Source organism: Chlamydotis macqueenii, chromosome 2 (genome assembly GCF_036417535.1).
Source record: "Chlamydotis macqueenii isolate bChlMac1 chromosome 2, bChlMac1.mat, whole genome shotgun sequence".
Classification (NCBI taxonomy): domain Eukaryota; kingdom Metazoa; phylum Chordata; class Aves; order Otidiformes; family Otididae; genus Chlamydotis; species Chlamydotis macqueenii.
Genome location: NC_141557.1, coordinates 140,258,002 through 140,275,068, shown reverse-complemented (window position 1 = coordinate 140,275,068; position 17,067 = coordinate 140,258,002). Strand labels below are relative to the sequence as shown.

The 17,067-nt window shown below is 38.7% G+C and overlaps 1 protein-coding gene across 3 annotated transcripts in view; it reads right to left on the bottom strand.

Moving 5' to 3' along the window:
• MATN2 (matrilin 2) overlaps positions 1-17,067 on the bottom strand; it is a 71,057-nt gene that overhangs the window by 15,589 nt on the left and 38,401 nt on the right. For all 3 annotated transcript variants that reach the window (XM_086741069.1, XM_086741070.1, XM_086741071.1), the window contains exons 6-14: positions 15,766-15,888; positions 11,137-11,259; positions 7,358-7,480; positions 4,646-4,768; positions 3,030-3,152; positions 2,752-2,874; positions 2,265-2,387; positions 2,044-2,166; positions 1,708-1,830 (exon numbers count right to left, since the gene is read on the bottom strand). In XM_086741069.1, the coding sequence (XP_086597195.1) occupies positions 1,708-1,830; positions 2,044-2,166; positions 2,265-2,387; positions 2,752-2,874; positions 3,030-3,152; positions 4,646-4,768; positions 7,358-7,480; positions 11,137-11,259; positions 15,766-15,888 (1,107 nt within the window). The remainder of the gene's footprint in view (positions 1-1,707; positions 1,831-2,043; positions 2,167-2,264; positions 2,388-2,751; positions 2,875-3,029; positions 3,153-4,645; positions 4,769-7,357; positions 7,481-11,136; positions 11,260-15,765; positions 15,889-17,067) is intronic.

Below are 17,067 nucleotides of genomic sequence, written 5' to 3'. Positions count from 1 at the left end.
CAAAAAGCTTTCTAATAATGTGTAGTTAACTATTAGATAGAAATGGTAGAATTGCCAATCTTAATGCAGAAATGGTAAAGGTATTTAGTATGTTCACATCTGAACTTATGAAATAGGCTACTGATGATACTGTCAAAGAGTTTCATCAGCCAAGAAGTAGGTCACACAGCACCTACTGAACACCCACATTTTTAACTTGGTAACTCCAGATAACTTGCAGTGAAGAGCTGTAAAACGGCTGTCTGCTGAACACCTTGGATGCTTAGTGTTATTTTTCAGTAACTCTCAGAACTCCGAGGAAGCCCCAAAAGACTGAGCAGTTTCCATCCCCAATGCGTGCACATGCACAGAAAAAATACTATTGTTGCACTGTTTGAAAAGGATTAGTAGTTCACTGTAAGCCTGTCAGTCTGACATTGATCTGCATTAAAATAATGGACTAGACAATGTGAAACTTGATTCAGACTAAAATCAAATAACAAAAAATAATATCAATCCTGAAAAATTACATAAGTATCTTTTAAAATTTATTATGAGGCTGGTTCATAAAGCTCACGCTGTTCATACAAGGGAGCATTCAGTAAGGCAGCAGTCTAGGTATGTATTTTGATTAAGAAATAGGCCACAAAATCAACATTATATGGATAAACACTGGCTAGAGAGGTCTTCAGAATAAATTGTAAATGGGAGAACATCAAGTGGCTTGCTTTCTAAGAATTTGCCCTCCTCCTCTAATACTTAATATTTTTATGAACAACCCAAAAGAAAATACAATATAATTACTGACAAAGTTTGTAGGTTACTCCAATTTTGAAAGAATGGCAAATAAAAATAGAACAGCTGCTAATATAAGGAGACATGAATCTTTTTGCAAGCTGGATAACAGCCAATCATTTGTATTTTAAGACAGCCAGAACTAAGGTGATACATTTAGAAACAAAGAATGAAGGCTGTATTTACAGGATGTGGGACATCTATGTGACTGAGAGTCTTAAGTGGCTTATGATCACGGTAAATAGATAACTGACTGAACACGAGTGCTAGCAGAATATTCTGGTCACAGACTAATGCTATCTTTGGTCATAAAAAAGACAGTTTAAAATAAAAAAAACCCAAAAGATTAAAAAAAGATAGGTAGATTCAAATAAGAATTAGGCGGGTTACAGCTCCTCCACCCTGGACCCATCTTTTGACTTTGTCCTGTTGTGGTGTCCCCACAAGGATGCTGATAAATAGCAGAGGTCTTAGGGTAGCAAGAAGAAACTTGTGAAAAGACTGACTTGTGAAAAGACTTTATATGTGAAAAACATATAAAGAGCCTGAAGGAGTTTAATCTGCTTATCATTTACACAAAGACACATTAAGAGGCTAAGGAACAGGTTAAGTCATGGTCTGCGTGAATATACACAGAACAACACAGCAGCAGTTAGAACTTCAAAACATCAAAGTAAAATGCAACGACATCCTACACTCAAGATTAAAACTCGATATACTCAATCTAGACATGAAGTTTTCATTTTAAAAGCTACATTCAAACCTTAAAATTGGCTGATTTTCTGAAATATATCCTTACTCTAAACAATAGTTAACTCATAGAAATCTTACGATTGATAGAGAAGAATATTCTGTCCTGACCACTATGAATCAGCGAATAATCTCCTAATAAAAGAAAAATGAAATTTCTTCTTTTATTCATAAGCTACTTACTTCGGCATGTTTTCCCATCTTGCCTCAGAACAAATCCATCATTGCATTGGCAAGTGTATGAATCGTCACCGTTAACACAAAGATGTTCACAGCCATGACTGAGTGATTTGCAGATGTCCTTATCTAGGAATAATTTAGATTTTATTTACTGCATTTTGATGAATGAGAACATTTCCAAAACATTCCCAAGGCTAAATGTAATAAGCTCCTAGTAAATAAAGAATTTCTCCTCCTTGTCAGGTAAAATCCCCTTGCAAGAAGACCTACCTCTACCACAGTATGTTTCTTCAGTAGACCTCTGAGTGCAAAAAAACCCAGTAACATCAAATAACTTACTTTTACATGTTTTCTCATCTTCCCTCAATACAAAACCCTCATAGCACTGGCAAATGTATGAACTATCAGTATTCACACAAACATGCTCACAGCCATGGTCAACAGAATTGCAAACGTCTTTATCTGGGGAAAAAAAAAAAAAAAGGTTGCCAGTATTTAAAACACGTGTATCAATGCACAGATTATAAAGGAAATCTTCTATTAAAGATAAGGATACTTACTTCTACATGTTTTTCCATCTTCCCTTAGTGCAAATCCCTCATAACACTGGCAGATGTACGACTCATCAGCATTAACACAAACATGTTCACAGCCATGGTCAACTGAACTGCAAATGTCTTTATCTGAGAATAGTTGATGGTGTTTGGTTAAAGCAGATCTACAGCAAATGTATCATGCAGGGAGAAGTAATAGCTTTTATTAGGTCTACAGATATAATTGGAAGAAATGGGCAAAAATTTAGGCAGCAAACACTGCTAACTCTTGATACCTGAAAAACTGTGAGTCTTTGTCTCCAGTCATATGAATCTGGCTATTAAATACACTATTTCTGTCCACAGAGTCTCGTACAAGTTTCTGGCAGGTGTAACAACACTACTGTATTATAACAGCAAACGACGGAAGTGGTATTTGTTAGAACATTTCCACATACCTAAAAGCTACAAATCTACATACCTAAAGTCTACCAGGAATTACCAGAGTACTTACTTTTGCATGTTTTCCCATCTTCTCTCAGCAGGAAACCCTCATGACACTTGCAAACATATGAGTCATCTTCATTAACACAAATATGTTCACAGCCATGGCTGACTAATTTGCAGATGTCTCGTCCTGGCAATCAATGATATGAACACAGGTTTTGAATGAAAACATGTTCAAAAATGTAGATCTCAAAAGGATGTTTTTTGCCAGTAAGAAGAGATAGACTCCTTTCTTTCCTTGCCTAATGCACATGCAAAAATGTTCAATAGATACCAGTCACTCACTTCTGCACGTCTTGCCATCTTCTCTCAATACGAATCCCTCACGACACTTGCAGACGTAGGAATTGTCAGAACTAACACAAATATGCTCACAGCCATGATTGACTGATTTGCAGATATTTTTACCTGGGAATAATTTAATAGATAAAAAATTGTGTTAATTAAGGGCAAGATGTTCAAAGTCTCACAGTTCTCAGTTACTGGATGTTCTTGCCCTTGCTAGTATACTGGACTCAATCCTGCAAATAATTTAGAGTACCTGCTGTCTCTTTTTGTTGTAACAAAAAGGTACGTCTTTGTCCTGCCAATTTTCCAAGCTTACTATTATGGAAAAGTGCACTGTTCCAGTTCTAGAGTTTGTAGACTGCCACGTGTCCCTAGCATGCAGATCAGTGACCCACAGGGACTTCCAAAGGCATATAATCCCACATCCACATTTCAAGTAAACTTTCTGATGTGAAACAGATCTTTCTACCATCTTCTTTTTATCTTCAGTAATAAACTTGCTCAAACCTGAAACAATTATTCTTTTTTTCCCCGTGCTTAAGTTCAGAAGGTGTTTGTCATTTTTTTGCAAAGCAGGTTTGCAAAAGTTCAGTGTATGTAGTATTTATGGGTAGTGAGAAAGACAGATTGTATGATCCTGCTGCAAGATTCTGGCAAATTGTCAGCTATAGTTGGGTAAGCAGATTTTCAGTGGGGTTTTCTGATACAGAATTTAGCTACAATTCATATTTCAAAATAAAATAAAATACAACCTATTAATTAATATTAGATAAACTAACATCTTGCTTTCACTTTCTTTCCCACACTCTTAATTTTCCTGTAAGGACTTCTGCATGGACAGAAAATTTCACTTGCTTTTAGCAACACTGGAGTGTCAATACTTTTTCATACAATGAAAATTTGTCTCTGTCTGCATGGACTAACAAAGTAGGGTGTTGTTGTGATATTCAAAGTGATAATAAGGAGCTTTTCATTTGTCATCGTAGTATCTGGATGACTTTACTTTTTTTTTCTGTAAATCACTTTCTTTGATCACTTAGTGATCAAGACTACAAAAGTGGAGAAAAAACTGCCATGGGTTTTTTATATACTTGCCACTGATCGTACGTGCATAATGTAGTCAAATATGTAATGCAATTATGATATCTCTTTTGAAATCCTCCTCATCCCATGCTGGACAAATAAATGAACTTTCCATTAATAATATTGCAAGCTTATTCATGCTGTATAAGACTTTAGAAAGATTACATATTTTTGCCATGATCTGAGAAGAAAATTACAGTTGTTCCATATGAGGATGTAAGTCAGAATGAAACAGTTTTGGATTCACAACAGTCCAATTTCAGGGATATTTTTTAAATGTCACAGACATTTAGAGCACAATTCGAGTGCCTAGAAGTATGCATCCAGTGCGACTGTAGATGCCCTAGAGTATCCAAGATACTGACATACTGCTGACAAATACAACACGAAAAAGGAAACTGAACTTTTGGAATCTTTGAGCATTTAAAATGACATTGGATGGCAACATTTAGGCAATCAAATCCTACCTTACAGATTTCTTCTATGTGCGCAATAAAAATCTAAGTGTGAGTTGCCGAACAATAACTTACGTTTACATGTTTTCCCATCATTACGAAGCCTGTATCCTTCAAAACACTGACAAGTATAAGATCTGTCACCATTTACACACAGATGTTCACAACCATGATCACTCAGAGCACAATAGTCAACTCCTGTGGAAGCAATTGAAATTATTTTTAAAAATGTAACAAATAATGAATCAATTATTTTTCATCTCTAGTATTTTCACAGAATCATAGAATGGTTTGTGTTGGAAGGGACCTTTAAAGATCACCTAGTCCAACCCCCTGCAAGGAGCAGGGACATCTCCAACCAGATCAGGTTGCTCAGAGCCCCGTCCAACCTGGCCTTAAATGTTTCCAGAGATGGGGCATCAACCACCTCTCTGGGCAACCTGTGCCAGTGTTCCACCACCCTCATTGTGAAAATTTTTTTCCTTGTATCAAGTCTGAATCTACCTCCCTCTATTTTAAAACCATTACCCCCAGGTCCGCCCTAGGCCCGGCCGAGTCCACTGAACAAAGGGGAGCGACTTCTAGCAGTTTCCTACAGAAGCTACCACCTTAGGCCCCCCCTTACTAACAAAACCACGACATCCTGTCACAACAGGCCCTGCTGAAGAGTTTCTCCCTGTCTTTCCTATAAAAGCCCCCTTTAAGTACTGGAAGAGCGCTATAAGGTTTCCCCGGAGCCTTCTCTTCTCCAGGTATATAAGCAAGTAAATATAAATACACTGAACTGCTTAAAAATAATCCAGTTCCTTATCTGATAATACACATCTACATATACCTTCAATAAAATGTAAGTCAGCCTTGTGGTGTACTTTCCATCAGCTGCTTTAAGCAGAGTTGAGAAATCACACTTTCCTATGTTTGACATAGCTCAACAGAGTTCACATCTCAGTACTTAGAAATTTAACTTGAAAAAAACAAACAAAACACTTCAGCAATGATTTTATGTAAGACGCTGGCAAAGCTACCTTGTCTACATTCTTTAAATCCAGTCTCTAACTGGCCCGATGTGTAGGTGGCAGTCCCCAGAACTCACTTCTGCACCTGACCCAGCTGCTGTGGGAGCAAGCAGAAAACCTCTCAGGGACCTCAGCGGGCTTTGCCTTAGAATATTCAAGCTTTTGCAAAGAATTGCAAATGATAAGTACTGTCAAATATGGTCCATTTTTCTTCTCAAGTTTCCTAAGTGTTTCTTCTCTGTAACACAGAGACCCCTGGGATTCTGCAGACAGTGCTTGCTACTGTGCATTGGCTGCACATACAGTGTCGCTCACTTCTTTGTAATTAGTTGTTAGAGTAGAAATCTCTTTACCATTCAGGTGTTCCCACAGCTGTCTTAACATACTTATGCCTGTGTATATGACACCAGAATTGTAATTCCCAGATGTTTTCCCGTTAGGAGTGGTATATGTTAAATGCTAATCCCTTCCATTCAGCTGCTCATTCAGGAAATCCCAAAGTGCCAGAACTCTTTTCATGATAGTCTAAAAATGTCCACAGGGTTTCAACAACTTATCTGGAGCTCAGGAATAGTATAAATCTCTTTCCTAAACATATATGAGGAGAGGGGTATGCTGGCGAGAAGAAGAGCTATTCAGAAGGGCTATTGCATTGCACAGAGGGATTCCAGAAGCCGCAGCACTGTTTTAACGCTGCTGAGAGGTCTCCAAGTACAGCCTGAAGGAAAATAACTCAGAGGGAAAAAACCAACTCTTTTTGCTACAAAGGAAAATGGATTTTCCATTTGCAAACTGATAAAACTTCACAGTTTGGCTGTTTCTAAATTTCCAGTGGTTCTTTTAGATAAATGTCTAGATATTTTTTTTTTTCTAGTAGACCCTATCCCTGTCACACGTTCACTCGTTCTGCTTTTGCATTACTTTTTAGAGAGCTGCAGTGGTAGACAGAAGTAAAGCCTGTCCAGGTATTTGACGGGGCTAAAAAGCTTAGTATGTAGGTTAAAGACAAATTGCTTTTGCTGATTTGCCTCCCTTTCCCCTACATCATTTTTTTTGTCTGAGCACTTGCTGTTTGACTCCTGTTGAAACTGTGTTGCCTGACTGCATGAAAAGGAGCAAACTATGGAGCTGCTCCATCACTCAACAACCTTAAAAAGTAATGTACCTCCAAAATCTGTAGAAAAAGAAATCAAAACCTCACTAGAGAGGTCCCGGAAAAGTCAACAGGCAACAGGCATCCATATTCCTCTTCTTCTGGCTTTTTCTATATATTATTTTTCCAGTAAAGAAGGCAATTTGGCTGTTTGTAAAACTGCAATGATTCTCAATGACAATTTCATTTTATAAACACTGGAGAGCTGTCAGAATAGCTTTTGCTCACTTATTAAGAGTTCCCATGCAAAATGCAAAGCTCACTGAGGTACTCCCACGTCTCCTGCCCCAGTAAGCTGACGCAGTTTGCTTGGGGATGCTGCTATCAAAATGACCAGTCAGTCAGATACATTTGTCATGTAACTAAAAAACTGTCCTCAACACCTGGGGGTGAACAGATCTTCCAAAACTTTTCTGAATATGTGAGGATTTACAGTCATCTTGACAGGTATTCTTTCCTAAGTATTTTTTTCTGCCTGTTTCTGCTTTCAATTCATTATTAAAAGTATTATCAAAATGTAGACTGTAAGAATAAATTTAAGGTGTATCCTCTTCCCTGTATGAAAACAGAAAATTTTCCCAGGTGAGCTGAGATCAAGGAGGTTCTCACAAGACTTACGTGTGCAGGTTTTTAGGTCCTCATTGATGACAAATCCTTCAGAGCACTGGCAGACGTAGGAGTCATCAGTATTGAGGCACAGTTGCTCACAGCCATGATTGCTTTCAGCACAGTGGTCCACTCCTATTGATTTGTGTTAATAATTGCAGAAATCACACCGGAGCCTTAAATACATACACTATGACACTGCAGTTAGTACACAATGCCTTTGCAGAACAAGGGAAAAAGACCAGTACAGCTTTTATTTATGCAGTATCCCCACTTATTTGAGTAACTCGAGTTAATTAACAACACCTAAGTGAGATGAATACAACAACCCTATTCAGCAGATAACGAACTTGATGAAGTGCAGATTGCCTTTGACAAAAATTCCAAAGGAAAACTAATGCAAAGTGAAGGGAGAACCTTGAAGTCTCGCCTGGTCTTACCTGCAGAATCATTCTTTCTTTCTTTTGTTCACCATAAAATTTTGTCAGAGAGAAAATACAAATATTAGTAACTCTGAAACAGAAATTGTGGCTTTCAGATTATTTCATAAACAGTAAATTATTTTTCAACAGGATGAGAAATCACCAATTTCAAACTTTAACCTGCCAACAGGTTCAAGCAGTTAAAGCCTAGTGGGGGACAGATACAAATTATGAGTGTCAGAGTATCTTAATATGTTCCTTTTCTTTGATTTACCTATCCTAAAGAAGATAAAATAGAAATTTTTGTCTTGTATGCAACTGGTTGTGTGAAAAATAAAGGGTGAGGGAAGGGAGAGAGAGATGTGAATTTGATTTTAAAATTATATTGTCTCATAGAGTGAACAGCAAAGCAGCAAGATGAGCTACGTGCACTTGCAGATGTACTATGTAATCTGCTGGCTCTGTAAGTACAGAAAGAGCACATTTTAGGAAAAAAAGCTTTATGCTGAACTTCCTCGTAGTATTTTATTGCCAACTTGTTAATGGCTATTTTTAGTTCTGTAGGCCCAAATCACTTTAGCTTAACTTGATCAAAAGTAGTGGAGTTCCCTCAGACACAAACACAGTCTTGTATGTCTGTATTTGCAAATCATTTACAGATGTGAACATCTGCATATCTGCAGCTATTTGATTATATTTTAAAAAATCTGTACTTAAGGTAAAATTACTTAGTTCTAACTATTGCTGTTTGTTAGTTTATTTAACTAAGCAAAGAGTTTGCAGTAATCGGTCCAGATTTACCATTACACATAGATAGAGATAACCTTGGCTTGAACAAGTGAAGCTGAGGTGTCGGTTTTTACTAGCTAAAGCAAGTTCCAGCTGGAACATTCTTCTTTTTCCAGGGCTTTACATCATCATGAACAGGCTTGTGTGACTTCTCAGAACACACAAAAAATGTGGGGAAGAAAAAAAAAGAAAAGAAAAACCCCCAGTATTCTCTGTGAAAAACTGCATCTGTTTGTCACCGCCTTTTACAACGCAAACACCCACACTAACATTAATTTTAACATTTAACATTTGGGCTATCGTGCAGAATCTTTTAACACACTAGAGTGGAGTAATCACAAAGCTGCTAATTACCAGGCTTTAGAAATCAGTATAACTGCAAATTTGGTTATCATGTGTGCTTCACTACATGTGTAAAAAAAAAGTGTAAGACAGGGGAAGGCGCAATATTTTTAAAAACAATGAGTGTCCTGGGATATATTAATTTTCAGATATTCAACTTGTGATAGCCTACATCCATAATTGTTAAAAAGCTCTGAGCTCTTGCAACACATCCAAATTTCCTTAAATATGGCTTTATCACAAACAGTTCATAATTACTCCCTGACTTATCAACTTTTTTAAATTGCAGTGACAGAATGTTCATTTGGAAAAATATGTCATAAGTACATCAGGGAAAAATGCTGCTAATATTTTAGATTATGTGCAAAATGGTTCTCTGCAATAAAAGTTATCTTCTGAAAACTGGGTGACATCAAGTGGCCAATGTTGTTGGGTTTTTCTGGTGCAACACTGATCCTTCATTTACTTACATACTTATTAAAAGAGATCAGTGAGATCAGGGATCCTACTATAGCATTACTTCACTAGGCCTGGCTCATGGTGCACTTCACAGTAACATTGGTTTGCACAGCTCAGAAAGATCTCAAAAGGAACCCAGGAGTGTTTTCTCATTCTGTTCACACCTCGCCTCACTGCAGTGACTAGTTGCTGCAGTTCATGAGACACACTCATTTCTGCACGTATGGCCATCATTTCCTTGGGTGTATCCAGGATGACATTTGCACACAAATGACTCTTCCATGTTAACACATTCATGTTCACAGTCATGCTGACCTAAGCACAGAAGTTTACTTCTGTGGAGAGAAAAACAGCAGAGATTCAAGCTAGCCATGAGGGTTTCTGAAGTAAAACGGCTTAAAAACCACTCACTTTTCTTAAACGATACTGGATTTTGAGCTTTGGACACCTGTTAAAGCTGATAGTGAGCTGAGGAATTTAGAGTAGATTGCAAATACTTGGCTACGCAAGACCTCACGTTGACTCCCATAGACCTGCTTCTGTAGTCATCAGAAGTCATGCATCGTGATGAAGGAGGAATGCTTGGTGTTAGTCACCAGTGACACACTCTCCCTGACTTATAAAGAGGGCATATATGCAAATGTTCTGCTTTATTTTACAAGTTTACCCAACACGAGCCTTGTTATAACAAGATTTGGAACAGGAGCTTAATTCCGGAAATGTCACCAGGTTTACAGCCAAATCCAAAGCCCCCTAAGGCTAAGGAAAAATACCCCAAATAGGAATTACAATTTGCCTTTAATTCACAATTACATCCTTGACAATAAATATTCTACACAATGCTGTTCTTTTGCTCCTATACTCACCAAGGCACATCCGATCTATAAAAACTTGAATGTATTAAAATACCATATAAATAATAAAAACCAGAATAGCACAGATTGCTGTAAAGATGGCACTGTGTAGGCAAAGATGCTTCATGAGAATATATCTGTAAGATTGAAAGAAAATACAGTTCCAAACCTAGATAAATTTTATGAGTGTCTAGAAATATGATTATTTGCTCCAGGCAAACTTCTTATTCATAAAATATAAGCAGTACAATTCTCCCCTCCAGGAACTGAGTCACCAGATCAGGCTAGTTTATTTTGTTGAATATATTCTCCTTAACTTTAACAACATTACACTGAAAATCTGCTGTGATTCCAGGACCCCACTCAAGAAGAGCTGTAACATGAAAGTATTTTTAAAATAGATAGTTTGTGTGATTGGTTTAGAACCCTGGCATTGCTGAGGCTGGTTTTACAGTATTTTAGGAAACTGAGGTTTAGTGTGTGACTTTAAGCTGATTTTAATAGCTATGTTAATACCTATCTAGTACTTTCCCAAGCTTATGAAATACATCTGTCCTTGGCTAAATAAACTAGGCAAAGCAAGGTGAATTTCAGTTTTTTTAAGCTGTTTGTGCCACCACAAGACAAGGTCAGAAAGTTTCAAATAAGTAATGAACTTGTTTTTGACCCACTCTGATTCCTATATTACTCCTCAGATTTCCATAAATCTCTTCAGAAAACATCTAATATACAATCTAGTCTACAAAATAGCAAACAGTATATTTTTCCAGCATGACTGCCCCAGTTAAAATTCAAGTTTATAAAGAAAGATTTGTTTCAACCCTAATTATAGAGAAAACTTTCATCCTTTCAGAAGGGAAACCATTCACAGCAGGTTTAAGAAATAAAAGCAGATGAACTTTATTATGTCCAAAGGATTACTCACTTTTGCATGTTTTCTTATCTGGATTAAGTCTAAACCCTTCTTGGCATCGACAGAAATAGGAATCATCTGTATTAACACATTCCTGTTCACAACCATGGTCCTGAAGAGCACAATAGTCTGGTCCTAAATGGGAAAAAAAATAGTGTCAGTGAGGAATATAATTCCTCAGAAATAAGCTAAGTAAAAACCAGTTACTTTGTTTTCTTCTCTTTATCCTTTTCTTTTTCTAGGCACCATTCTGACTTTTTGCCATATTGTTTCAAACTATGAAAATAAAATGTTCCTTTTTTTTCCCAGATATCTGCTGTACTTAGGTATACCTGATATTTATAATTCAATGAATTCTTCCAGAGCACACAGAATCACAGAATCATAGAATAGTTAGGGTTGGAAGGGACCTTTAGAGGTCATCTAGTCCAACCCCCTGCAAGAAGCAGGGACATCTCCAACCAGATCAGGTTGCTCAGAGCCCCATCCAACCTGGCCTTGAATGTTTCCAGGGATGGGGCATCAACCACCTCTCTGGGCAACCTGTGCCAGTGTTCCACCACCCTCATCGTAAAAAATTTCTGCCTTATACAGAGTCTAAATCTACCTCCCTCTATTTTAAAACCATTACCCCTTGTCCTGTCACAACAGGCCCTGCTGAAGAGTTTCTCTCCATCCTTGTTATGAGCCCCCTTTAGGCAGTGGAAGGCCACTATAAGGTCTCCCCGGAGCCTTCTCTTCTCTAGGCTGAACAGCCCCAACTCTCTCAGTCTGTCTTCATAGGAGAGGTGCTCCAGCCCTCTTATCATCTTTGGGGCCCTCCTCTGGACTTGCTCCAACAGATCCACGTCCTTCTTATGTAAGGGGCTCCAGTGTTGGATCCAGTACTCAGGATGGGGTCACACCAGAGTGGAGCAGAGGGGCAGAATCACCTCTCTCGAACTGCTGGCCACGCTTCTTTTGATGCAGACCAGGATGCGGTTGGCTTGCTGGGCTGCAAGCACATATTGCTGGCTCATGTTGAGCTTGTCATCCACCAGGACTCTCAAGTCCTTCTCCTCAGGGCTGCTCTCAATCCATTCTCCGCCCAGCCTGTATTTGTGCCTGGGATTGCCCTCATCCACGTGCAGGACCTTGCACTTGGCCTGGTTGAACTTCATGAGGTTTGCACAGGGCCACCTCTCCAGCCTGGCAGGGCCCCTCTGGATGGCATCCCTTCCCTCCAGCATGTCAACATGTACTACATGCAGTAGAGAAGTTGGATTCTTAACTATTTCTTAACATTTTGCAGCTAAGTCCTATACATTCTCTGATCAAAACTGCCTCTTTATTTTACTCAGAGCAAGTTAGATATGATCTGTAATAAATACACAAACATGCTTTTGAATGCTGTTCATTAGATCAAAGCAGGACAATCAAGTCATCAGGAGTTTTAGTGTTTTAACAGCTCTGGGTGTTTGCTACGTGGTTTTTCCATTTAAAAAGCTCATGAAAGGGAAGACGAGCAGTCTAGAAACAGCTACTATTTGTGTATAAAGTACCTTAAAAATGAAAGTAATTGTGCAGCAAGCACTGGGATATTTATCACAGTGTTTACCATTATTGATGAAATCAAAGAACCTGACATTCATTTAGATGCAGTGTCTGGCCATCACTTAGTTTTATGTCAGTGTAATTAATTAATTTATACAAATGAAAGAATGGTCTTAACCCCTCAGCACTGCTAACAATAGATAAACAAGTCACAAATCAAGTAAGTCACACTTTTAAATACATCCAGGCACTTTTGCGCCCTTCATTACACAACCTGAAAAGTGACATTCAGAGGTTATTATTCCCAGTTCCTGAGGCAGGAACTTTTCTTTCCTCGTATGTGTGGTGGGCTAATGCAATTGAGCCTTTATATATGATAGACCACCTGTGTTTTCAGGACAGACAAAGTGGAATATAACTTTAAGAAAACCTGAGAGGAGTATTTTATTATTTATGAAGTCCACTTCATATATTTACAGAACATTTCCTTTACCAAAAGCTTTTTATGACAGTATATGTACATACACATATACAGGATACAGGGATATCTTACCTGTTTACTAAGAAAGATAATTAGAAAATACGGTTTGTTCAAAAGTGCACTTGAAGAAAGAGAAACCATAAAGTCTCGTGTGTGCACCAGAGGAACAGAGCTGTATGATTTTTGGACCTACTCAGTGCTGCATTTACCTGCTCAAATTCTTGCTAACTCAAACGTGCAGAACAGGCTTTTCCTGGGTAACCGATTCTGAAGATGACCACAGGAGTGGGAAAACATATATTATTATCTTAGTTGGAACCTTGAACATAATAGTTATGTTGGGAACACTAAAAACACGTTTCACAGGGCTTCATTAATACAGCCCAAATTAAGGACACTAACAGGTGGCCTCTACCAGCTACAGCTCATGTGAACCCATTCACAACTCAAACAAGGGCCTTCCCTAAAGAACAACAGTTGAGGCTCAGCACCCCTAAGCACAAGCAGAAGCTACCATCTGTCCTCTTGAGAGGAGCAGCAAAACTGGCAAAAGTCCCCTTAATAGTTAACTTAGTAGCAAGGAATGACCTCTACCTGCCTCACTGATCATCTGAATTTGCTGCTCTCTTCCAGCCTCTTCCACAGAGTGTACTGCTGGTGTTGGCAGGGTTGCCCTCATGAGCCATGTTCCTTGTATTTCATTCTAAGAAGTTGGGAGTAATTCCCAGGGAAAACATTTGTCAGATATGCATGACGGTACTGATAACATTTGCATTTTCAAGCTTTTCTTTGTAGCCATGAGCATGACAGCTTACTTTCTGTTTTTGAAAGGAAAGTCAGGATTCTGAGACAATCACAAGATTTTGGGAGCTGGCGCCCCAGGCCCAGGCCTGTGGTCTGGCATGAGCGTGAGTCTTGGCTAGTTGGCAATCATCCTGGAGATTCAGTACATAAGCCAAATACATAGACATTTACGTTAAAGGTCTTAAATTTACAAACATTTTAAATCCAGTGATCTGAAGTTTGTTTCTTCATGTTGTTTACGCTGACTCAAGACAGCGTGATTCGTAACATATGGGACGTGGGGGACACTTTCGCTCTGAAGAGCTCTCATGGTGTCTTGACTTTTGCAGCATTAAGACCTACCCAGTTCTTTCATTCTGCATAATTTTATTAACAAGGCTCTGAAGATTTCAAGTGTAAGGAAAAGTGGCTTAGTAGGTTCTACTGATGCCTAGATTCAGGACATGCACCTTGAAAGAGAATGATTTGACATAGTATTTGCTCATTCCTCCCTGACTACTCCTTCTGAATCAATCTCTATGGCCTACCATGCCCAGTCACTTTATTTTTACCTAATTGCAACCTGATGGAATTTTCTCCCTTAATTTTAAACTAATTTAAAGCATTTAGAACAAAACAAAATGCAGTTAACCTGGCAGAGATGCAAAGAGCTGTGAGGAGCCTTGCCTGTGGCCTCTGCCCCTTGGCTTCGGAGCTGCATTTAACGTTAGGCTCTCACCCTTGGTTTGGCCTGAGCTCTGTGGTAGGTATGCCTGTGCCTAGCGTTGTGTTTTGCTGATCCCAACCTGCTGACTGGCTGACTTGATTTCCTGAATGGAATATAGACCTCTCTTGAAACTATGGACTTGTCTGGTGATCACTGAACTGTTGGCTGAGCCTGGTTACTGTCATAGGACCTGTTTTGTTCTTCTTAGGGTACTTTGGGACCAAAGGCCTTGTCAGAGGGGTTACTGACCCTGCTTGCCTTGTAGCCATCCTTGGCTCCCAGCTTGTACTCCCTTGAGAAACAGTGTACATTTTGTTATATGTTAAAGATCTCCATTCCACAGAGATCCAACATGAAACCACAGCTGTGCCTGCTGAGAGTTTCTGGTCAAGATCAGAGGGGAAATGACACTGGGAATGCGGTGGTGGAGTCTGTTATCTCACCCAACCAAAAGGATGTAGTGAAAAAGGCTTTCTACAAACAGATAGTAGAAGTCTCCAACTCCTAACTCTAGGAATTTTTGAGCTTGTTAGCCTCGTATCAATCAAATTTGACAAACAAGCAAACAATTAAGTTGTTATAACCTGGTGGAAACATGGAAGCTTGGTAGAAGATAGTGATATTGCCAGTATAGTATTTGGCACACTATCAAAGAAATTCCTCTTGAGAAAAATCCATAGGAAAATAGGCCGCAATGTTTCCTCTGATTGTGGAACTACTCTGTTTAATTTTAGCTTGTCTTACAAACCAGGCTCATTATAAATTGTGTTGTACAGACTTGCGTGTTCACCCAGCTAGGGAGATGATATTCCAACTGAAAAATCTGGATAATCAGAGAGTCTATGCAAGATAAAGCTTTGAAAAGGAGCTTGGTTTCATGTTAAAAGCTTCCTGCTCTTAGGCGAGACTCCTACCCTTACCTCCTCCCCCAAAAAGGCAAACTACCCCCCAAAACAACTTGCATTGTTTTCAAGACCTTTGGCTTCCAGGGCACTCCAACATTTTCTATACCTGACACATTATTGAGTGTTCCCAGGACCAGTGAGAGCATTACTGCTGAGAACTGGAAGATAGAAGTAGTACAAACTGTTCATAATTAAACCTTATCACAACTTACTTCTGCAAGTTCTTTTGTCTGGATTTAAAATGAACCCTGGGTGGCATCTACAGTAATAGGAGTCCTCAGTGTTAACACATTCATGCTGGCAACCTTGGTTATCCAAAGCACAGTAGTCTACAACTGAAAAAGAACAAGACCAACATGTACAATTAGAAAAACAAAACTAGAACTATTATGCATAGATATTATGGTACTAGTCCCACACAGTAGCTATAAAAATCCAAAAAGTTGACATAATTTCCGTCCTGAAGTGCCTTTCTGCAAAAAGAAGTGCACTTTCAATACCAGTTTGTAAATCAGATTTGATACGAGTTTTGGATAATTTCTCCTACCCTTTGAACATTCGTCAGCTCTCAGATTGTCAGGAGCCTTCTCAACATGTTTTCTCAGATCTGGAAACCATGCCTCAGTCAGTAACTCTGTCCAGATGTTCACACTGCAGACCAGGGCGTAGCAAAGTTTTTTTGATTTAGTTCTGTCTTCTGTCTCTCCAGTCCCAGTCCTGGAAGTGCTCTACTTTTCCTTAGTTCCCTCCCAGCCGTATTAGTTCTCAAGAGCTGTTCCCATAGCTTGAGTATACAGAAGACCCATGGCAACACTTTCTACATGGAGGACTGTCACAGTACATTCATTCCCTCTAATGTGATGCAGATTCATCCTGTACAAAGCAGCTGCAGCTATGAAGCCTGAAAGCTTCAGGCTGATATTCACCACTGATATTTTGCTTATATAACGCCTTTTGTATTAGAGAAATAAAATATCACAGCTAGTCCAGTCACTTATTTCGTAATTCCAGTAATTTATTACACAAACCCATATTTACGGGATAGACCTCTAAATGGTAATAGGGCAATACTTTAGAGTTTACTCAGTCAAGCCCATTCAAAATTGCTAAAGAAGTTAAATGTTTTTTTTTTTTATTTCTTTGCAGGTTAAGCTGTTTCTTCACAAAGAAAATCTTACAAGAAATTAAAGATAAGTCACAAAGCAGGTGTTGTGTCCCCAAAGAGCTGCCAGGCCTACATTAAGCAAGTTTACCTGATTCTTTCTGCAGAAGACAGCAATGTGCTCAGCTTCACACAGATATTTAACGAGACACGTTCCACTTCTTTGCCAACTGAGTAATTTTTTCATCACTTTATACTGCTGAGCCTTCCGAATTGCTTTTAGAGGCAGTAATTTGTTTTAATGAAATCAGTTCCTTCTTCAATAGCCCTGCCTTTGCAAATCATGTGTATACTCAGGTATGCTAAGATATTTAGTGAAGGTCATCTAGTCAGGAAAGTGGATAATCCATTT